The sequence below is a fragment of the Herpailurus yagouaroundi genome, unplaced genomic scaffold (genome assembly GCF_014898765.1).
Source record: "Herpailurus yagouaroundi ecotype Mexico unplaced genomic scaffold, PumYag 29, whole genome shotgun sequence".
Taxonomy (NCBI): domain Eukaryota; kingdom Metazoa; phylum Chordata; class Mammalia; order Carnivora; family Felidae; genus Herpailurus; species Herpailurus yagouaroundi.
In genome coordinates, this window is record NW_024412377.1 from 44,035,551 (window position 1) to 44,044,458 (window position 8,908).

The 8,908-nt window shown below is 47.0% G+C and overlaps 1 protein-coding gene across 2 annotated transcripts in view; it reads right to left on the bottom strand.

Moving 5' to 3' along the window:
* Positions 1 to 3,560: 3,560 nt before the first annotated feature.
* The window catches only part of GLRA1 (glycine receptor alpha 1), an 82,846-nt gene continuing 77,498 nt past the window's right edge, over positions 3,561 to 8,908 (bottom strand). The window contains exon 9 of one of the 2 annotated variants that reach the window (XM_040498272.1): positions 3,561 to 4,055. In XM_040498272.1, coding sequence (XP_040354206.1) covers positions 3,765 to 4,055 — 291 coding nt within the window. In that variant the 3' untranslated portion in view covers positions 3,561 to 3,764. Of the gene's footprint in view, positions 4,080 to 8,908 lie in introns of both variants that reach the window. The other variant, XM_040498263.1, reaches the window with a different exon arrangement.

Here is an 8,908-nt window from a genome sequence, read left to right on the forward strand (position 1 = left end):
TGAAAAGACCAGAGGTTGGCAGAGATGAGCCATTTCTTTTGGCTGCTTTGAAACTAATCAAGGTAAGTTGTAGACTAAGGTGAGAAGTTATTGGCATTATCTGTCTGCTTAATTGATATTTCTCAAATTGGATTCCTAGGAATAGCTGCAGTTTTGGAGGTGCGGGAAATCACCATCCGCCCTATGTCCTGTCTAGTTCTACCTCCATGCATAAATACTGGTCTAACCATGTAGATGTTGGAAGACCAGTAAGCCACCCATTATACCTTAGTCAGTTTTCTCCCTACCACAGCATTTGGTGTATGTAGTCCCAAGGTATGATATCCTCTGTGTACAGACTGAAGAGGAAATTGAGAAAGTATTGTCCTATTTCTTGGAGCCACCTACAAAACGTTTTTGGCCTAAATTATCTAGTTTGATTTTTTTATAATGATAAAATCCATGTAGTTTATTGCTAAGTCCTCACTACATTATACACTAATGACAACGCCTTCTCTTTGAGCATGCTCCATTCTAATTCATGAGGGTATTTTTGACTTTACAATGATGGATGTTCTTTTCCCGCCACTGCTCATCTTTGATAAAGTGGAGCGAAAGGAAAAACGATTCCACAAATTTCCCAAAGAAGAAAGGCCATGAGGATTGTGTGGATCCATGTATGTGTGGATCTATCTAGATCTATTGAGAGGGTTTGGAAACAAAAGCGGCATTAAGCCTTTTGTTGTGTAAACCTCCCATAGATCGGTTCAAGCACACAGGACAGTTAGAGCTAGAAGGGGTTAGAGGTTTATACCCCTTTCCCCACTGTGTCTGTAGAGGAAGTAAAGCTAAAGCATTTATCCAAGTTTCCCCAACATATTAGTGCTAGGACTAAAATTCAGGTTCTTCCTTTCACTGCTGTAATGCATTCACTCACATTTATTCTCTATGAGGGATACCAAATTTGGAACAGTCGGAGAGAAGATTTCAGCAACATTCCCCCCTCTGTGTCTCAAAAGGATGATTCTATTGTCTGCTGGATCTTGTCAACTAGACCCGGCCATTCCCAGTGGGGCCACTGGTTGAATATGGTGGCAGAAGTTCAAGGACCCAGCAGAGGTTGGGCAAACAGCCCAGTGATGTCTTTGTTTCAGAGAGATTCCAGACACCTCATACAAGGAGCCCAGTTTGAAATCTGTAGATATTGCCATTCAAGCAGAGGCAGAATGCCTTGAAACAATTGGTACTGTCTTTAGTCCCTGATAGAGGCCTGATGCCTTCGCTGCCCGATCACCTAGACTTCAAGACGTTCTGAATTTAGTCCCGTCATGAGCGAACTAGGGAAAAGGGCTTCTTAAGTTTTTTTTAATGAAAAAAATGATTTTCCCCTTAAATAAAGTGAGTAAAATGCTAGTAAAAGGGGCAAATAGCCTCTCCAGCGACTCACGAATCACTGCAGGGCTGAGGATTCCCTCCCTTAAATAAAGTGAACATAGTGCCGATAGCAGTTCAAACACTGATATTCCAGTCTTGAACTGGTTGTACTTGTTCAAATCCCTCTGGTTCCCTTTTCCTCCTTTAGACAGTTTGTGGTTGGGAAAAGGATAACAGGATAGTCTTAGAAGAGAGATTCCTACCCACATGGCTCCCATCCCTCAGGAGCCGGGTTCCATCCCACATCATCCAAGGCTAGAATACAATTTAACTTCCTGGTCTACACAGGCCAAGAGAAAGGAAGGCAATGACTTAACAAACCTTGAACCTGGATGTAAACAGTTTGATCATTCAAGCCTCAAAGCCAGATCCTTTTTTGGCTGCTTAGTGCATTTTCTTTACCTAAACACCTTAGATCATTGTCTTGACTTGCTTTTCTGGGGTGGGGGGGGGGGGTGTGTGTGGGGAGGGCTTCTAGAGGTATTAGCAATTGTGCCACAGGAAATGGGAGAAGTTTCTCCGGAAGAAGGGGCTTTAGGGAAGAGTTAGGCTCCCAACGTCTCCCCTCTCTCCTGCCCCACACTGGGGATACTTGAAAGACACATGTAAAACCCCAAGCCTCAGGGCAAACCGATTGGCCACTGTGTCCCACCATCTACCGCTACTTTGATTCAAAGCCAAGACACTGAAGTGCAAAGGAAGAAATGTACTCCAGGACCCTGGTCACAGGCCACAGTGGGAAGCATGCCCCAGAGAGTCGTGCCATCATTACAGGCGTGGCGTTGTTGGCAGAGAGGACAGAGGCTGCTGGAGGCAACTCCCGTCTTTAATCCCATGGTCCACATTTCAGACTTCCCAACTGTGAGCCTCTGTGTCCTTCAGCAGGGTCCCCCACCCTTCACGATTCATTTCCTAATCCCTCTCCTCTTTTTTTTTTTTTTTTTTTTTCCTGGAGTGCCCTAGCCAACCTAGGATAGTTCTGGCACATCAGAGTTAGAGGGAAAGAAATATTTGTCTAACTTGCCTAAATGTTAAAGCTAAGCAAAGCACCAAAAAGGAAAACAAACAAAAGACTTATAAAAATATAATGGGGTCATCTCCCCATGCTTCCCACGTTCGTTGTGGCATAGGAAATGTCAAAATATAATGAACAGACTTTCTAAACATACCATCTCTTTCCACCCGTATATATCTCAGCTGTGGCAGCCTCATTACTACCCTTTCACCTCTTAAAACTTCACTCTGTAGAACCACCCTGTAAGAAGTCCATTTCATCCCACTGACCCCACCTTCCCAAATATATACCCACTTGCAATTCCGAAGAGACTCTCCAAAAAAATAGACATTTGAAAAAAGTGCATCGGTTTATACTCAGTCTATCTGCATATTATTTCTTGAGATTATTACTTTTTTTTTGTCACCATAAAAAAGATTGCATATTGGCAATATAATGAGAAACCATGGCAGCCATTTCTGGGTGGCAGTGGAGGGTAAGTGGGGTGGGCGTTGAAGCACAGAAGCGAGAGGGGCTCAGAGAGGGGCGGGTGTGGTCCTTAGCCTTGAGACGTGAGGATTGAGGTGCAGTTCTCTTGATTATCAATCCTTGGGCCTCTGAAAATGCCCCATCTCCTTAGTCATTCCCTCTCTTCTCTCCACTTTGCCCCATTTCCACTGCCCATGCCCAGGCTGCACAACCCTCTTGAAGCAGAGGTGGACTGCCTTTTTGGCATGTGTCCACCCAGGCCAGTGTGAAAACAGGCATGGCATTTGGAAGGCCATGGTATAGGACACACACCAGAGCAAAAGCTTATTTGTGACTGTTTCCACTCTGGGAAAAATTGTCCATCACTTCTGTGACTTGAAAAACTTAAGCAGTTACTAGGCTGATAGGTTAAGAAACAAATCCTTTGTTCTTGTGATTTTGCATTAATATTAAGCATGAATATATATCATATATTACATGGCTTTCCTTCTGCTCTGGGGCAGACTGCACTCTCCTTCCAAATAGGAAAACTGCACAGCCCATGGACTCAAGTTTTTGAGAGCTGTTTTTCCTCACTCCCTAACCCCCACCCACCCCTCCCCTTCCTCCCGACCCCTCTGCTCCTGTATTAGAAAAGCCCCTCCCTCCCCCCCCCCACCAGCCCACCCGAGGTTAAATAGATAGTGCCACATTCTAAGATTCATGCATCACTGCATTTTGCTATTGCACATTTTTCAGAGAAAGAGGGAGTTGTGTATGTGTGCCCCCTCCCTCTCTTCCCCTTCTCTTCCTTAGGCTCTCAGATTCCTGTGCTATTTCCATTCTGCCCTCTCCCAGCCTCCCCCACTCCCGCCCCATCCCAGACCCGTCACTGGTTGTGGACGTCCTCCCTGCGGACAATCTTGTAGATGATCCAGTAGAACATGTTGAAGATGAGGAAGGCCATGGGGAAGCCAATGCGGGATATTTTGTCAATCTTCTTGGCCCTCTGGATGAAGAGTTTTCGCATCTCCTCTGGGGACTTAGACGGTGCGGGAGGGGGGTTGGTGGTATTGTTGTTATTGGCGCCTTTGACTGAGATGCCATCCTTGGCCTGCAGACAGGCTGGGCCCATCCCATAAGCAGAGAAGTTGAAGCGGCCTTCTCCGGCCTCATCCTCCTGGAACAGATTCAGCATGGGGCTCTACTTAAAATAAGACAGGGGCTGGGCACCCTCCCTGCAAGGCACTCCCCTGGGGGCCTGGCCTCGCCCATCTGGTTCTCCCTGCCTCTTGGACTCTACCATTCCAGGTTTCTGAAGGCTTTCAGGCTGGCTGGGGAGTAATGCCTTATAGAGGGGCGCCGCGTGCTTGCTGAAACAGATACAAACCAGGGGATAGGAATGTGGCATAGAGTCTGGACACCTGTGTTCAAGTCTTGGCTCTGTCACTTGCTGGCTGTGTGACCTGAGGCAAGTCACTTCTTTATTTGAGTCTCGGGGTTTTTTATTTCATATTTTCCTATAAGTGGGGGAGAAGATTCACCCCGCTACATCAAAAGGTTCTTTTGACCATCAGAGATTACAGATGAGCAGATACTCTGAATGCTGTTTGGTTAAAAATCAAGGAGACAATTTGGAGAGATCCCCTGCTTTGCCTCTGTTGCCTCCTTGCCCTCTTTACCCACCCCACCCCCCAGGTGATGTTTCCTCGAGTGGGTTGGGGGGGGAAGGGGCGAATGGCCCAGGAGACAGCAAGAGCCTTACTTCCTTTTCACAAGCCGGGGAAGCCGCAGCTCCTTTCTGCCTCCATGTTCCCATATCCCCGGCAGTTGTGACCTCAGACATACCTCCGGGTTCAGTTATTGTTCAAAGCCCTTCATCAATTGGCTCCAACTTACCTTACAGGCTTTTGCCCCTCCCCTTACCTTCTGCTTTGCACACCTGCCAGTTGGGTTGCCCTTTGCCAGCCATCCCTTGTGCATTTCTCCCTCCCTGCCTTATGCTCACCACCAACATGCCTGCTGCCCTTATTCTTCTAATTTCTCCCTTTCCCAGCTCACGGGATCTTTTCCTGATCTGACTCATGGAGACACTGTTGTCCGCTTGCATCATGTCTGGCTTCGTTATCTCCCCGTGTGAGCTCCGTGGTGGCACCGAGAGTCTCAGCGGAGCTGTTGATTCAGCGTGTGGCTCTGGGGAATTTTTACCAGCTCACGTTGCCCTCCTAGGTAGTGAGGGCTTCTAGAGAAGAAAGTCTATCTTCTGTTTGTTCCTGTGCAGGACAGGGCTGGCAGACAGCAGGAAACACAGCATAAGAACCCCTGTCCGGCTCAGCTCTTGCCAAGCTCGCGTGGGCCACCAGACAAGCTTGTTGCGATGACTTCCAGCCCGGTCTTCCTACCGCCTCCGGTCTGGCCCTCCCAAGCCACCTGAGTTGTCATAACACAGATCTGATTGGTCATCTTTCGCTTGAGCTGTTTTGTAAAAATATTTATTTCTGATGGAGAGTGCGAGCCGGGGAGGGCAGAGAGAAAGACACAGAAGCTGAAGCAGGCTTCAGGCTCCGAGCTGTCCACACAGAGCCTGGTGTGGGGCTGGAACTCAGAAACCATGAGATCTTGACCTGAGCCAAAGTCAGACGCTTACTCAACCGACTGAGCCACCCAGGCGTCCCTCGCTTGAACTTTTTAATGGGCTGCCACTGGCTTCAGGATGATTAAAATCCTTGCATGGGAAACAAGGCTGTAGATGACCCGATCCCTGCCTGCCTTTCCAGCGTCATCTCATCTTGCACCATCCTCCATCTGGCATTCTGTACACCAGTGACCCTGAAATGTTTACATATATTCAAAAGGGTCATGTTCCTTCTTTTTAACTCTGGGCCTCTGCTCAAGTTGTTCTCTCTTCCTTGGAACATACTCCTACCCCCACCTCTGCTCCTGACTCCTCTTCCACTGAACTAATGTCTGACTCAGAAGCCTTCCCTGAGGGCAAGGATAGACTAGGTGTCCCTGCTGTGTGCTCCATAGCTCCCTGTACATCCCTCTCTATTTAAAAAAAAATTTTTTTTAATGTTTATTTATTTTTGATAGAGATGGAGTGCGAGGAGGGGAGGGGCAGAGGGAGGGAGACGGGATCTGAAGCAGGCTCCAGGCTCTGAGTTGTCAGCACAGAGCCTGCCGCAGAGCTCGAACTCACAAACCGTGAGATCACGACCTGAGTTGAAGTTGCATGCTTAACCAACTGAGCCACCCAGGCGCCCCATCCCTCTCTATTTTTTTAAAGCTCTTGATTAATGTCTGTCCTCCCATTAGACTCTAAGCTCCATGAAGGCAGTCTTATTCATGTTCATTGTACCTGCAACACTGAACATATGAAGAGTTCCTGAACATAAGCTCAAAACTCAGCAAATATTTGCTGAATAAGTAAATGTTTACCAGTATAGCTTTACTACTCCTAGCTTCCCTTTTTTTTAACAAAAATTTTTAACATTTATTTATTTTTGGGAGACAGAGAGAGCACAAGCAGGGGAGGGGAAGAGAGAGAGGGAGACACAGAATCCGAAGCAGGCTCCAGGCTCTGAACTGTCAGCACAGAGCCTGATGCGGGGCTCAGACCCACAAACTGTGAGATCATGACCTGAGCCGAAGTCAGATGCTTAACCGCCTGAGCCACCCAGGTGCTCCCCCTCCCTTTTTTAAATGGGATTTTATTCCTAGCACTTAGGAGGATTTGAGACATGAAAAATGCTCAAGAAGTCTTTGGCGAATGGATGAATCTGGTCCAACACCCTCACTGCGGAAATGGGAAAGAACATGTATAGTGCCTAGCAAATAGATCTCAATAAATTTTTGTCTGTGAATAGGGCGACTGACTATAGGGTGTTTGTGGCAGGGCCAAGGAAAGGAGTTGGGGGAACTGGCCAAATTACTGGACCCAGTGCCTGGAAGGGATACCCAACTCTATTGCTTATCAGTGTAAATCTGCCCTTGCCGCAGGATAGGGTGCTTGAAAGTGTTTTCTCACTGGGCTCTAGTTATGCAGGGGAAGCACCAAATTAATTTTATATACAGCTTTGGGCAAATTATTCTCTGCCTTCCTCATCAATTAAACATAGGAGTGGAAGGGGTGGAGGTGTGGCCTGGAGGCCCCATCTAGTTAGATGATCATCAATTTCACATTGTAGCCCGGAGAAAGGAAATTCCCTGGGAATGACTGGAGAAAGGCTTGCTATTCCTGTTCTCCCCAGCAGATGGCAGGAAATGAAAGCTTGGGGATGGAGCAGGGGAAATCCAGCAGGTGTGATCTAGAACCCAGGGAGGTTGGGAGTGTGTCTGCCCAGCCAGGCTCGCAGGTTTCCTAATAATCTGACTAATGAGGCCGGCCAGGGAATTTGAGGACCAGATGCTTTGTGCCCAACAAATGAGGTAACATGGGAGGATGGTGGGAGTTGAGGAGCCCGGCCAAGATCACAGGCTCTGAGAAACTCAGGCATGGAGCTAGCTCCTTTTCACTCACCATCTGGGGCTGAAAACCCCCTCTGCAAATATCCGGCTGAAGGGAGGTTTCTGCAGCCCAGGCTCGTACATTGCCAACGTACAAGCCACATCCAGAGGGGATTACTCCAGAGGAAGCGCTGCTCTATGGTGAGCCCAGTTCTGTATCCTTGTAGTTTCTGACATTTGAGTCCATTTCAGAGCCCTTAGGAACAAGGTCACACCGATTCAACCACACACAGGGGCCACGCAGGAGAAATGTAAGGGAAGAAATGAACCAGAGCTGAAAAAAATCTCCGGTCAGAAGGGACCGTGGCAAAGTGGAGAATGTGTTCCCTACCTAACGGCAGTTCCTGTGCCCCAGTATGAGGTGGGATGGGACTGCAGTGGGATCAGAGGCTGTGACTTTTTGACTGAAGATAGAAGTGTGATTTTTAAATGCTGGCCCCTTATTCTAGACTTTTAAGACACTGCTAGTGAAATTAGGGACAGTTGCATGTTGAATTTGATCTCTGGCTACTGGTTTTTGACCTCTGCCTTTGGGTAAGTCTTAGTTCTTATTTGTCATCTAATAAATACAGGGCTATTTTATCCACTTCGGGATGGAAACCATTGATGAATACTGTGTGTGGTCAGTATTTTTGAGAAAAGCCATGGGACCTTCAGCACCTACCCTGCTTTTGCCACCAGTGCCTCTGTGATCCTAGTGATCACTTTGCCCCTCTCACTGTTGTCATTTGCATGGGAAGAGTGGACAAGATGCCCTCTAAGGCTCTTCTAGCACTAACAAGCTGTGAGAGAATGAGGAAGGAACTGAGCAGGGTTATCTGATCAAATCTGATTGTGGCTTTATTTACACTTCCCCCGACCCAAGAGAAAGTTTTGTTTTCCTCTAGTGTGTACAACTGGTAAGGATTTGGTGAGAGCAGAGGCAGCCTTTGTAGGTCCTCCAGGCCTGTCATGCTACATATCTGCAGGGGGCTCCATTTACATTTTAGTCTATGTGCATAGTGCCCCCTGGGGTTGTGCCATGCATAGTCTAGTGGCCTGGAGCTAGTCAAATATTTCAGACATAGTCTCCCCAAATAAGTGTCTCTTCAACAAATGTATTAACTCTCTTTTAGCAGAGGAAAATGCAAAAAGCAGTTAGCCAGGAAAAATAATAAATTCCAAAGATAGTTGTGTTTGGCCAGTTCTTGCTTAGATTAGTGTAATAGTCAGGGGCTCAGTATCCAATGAGCAGTAAGGACTAAGACTAGAGGTCTTTAAAGAAATCCTATTGGGGTGCCTCAGTGGCTCGGTTGGTTAAGTGTCTGACTCTTGATTTTGGCCCAGGTCAGAATCTCACAGTCTGTGGGTTTGAGCCCTTCATTGGGCTCTGTGCTGATTGTATGGAGCCTGCTTGGGATTTTGTTTCCTCTCTCTCTCTGCCCCTTCCCTGCTCAGGCTCACTTTCTTTCTCAATATAAATAAACTTAAAAAAAAAAAAAAAGAAAGAAAGAAAGAAAGAAAGAAAGAAAGAAAGAAAGAAAGAAA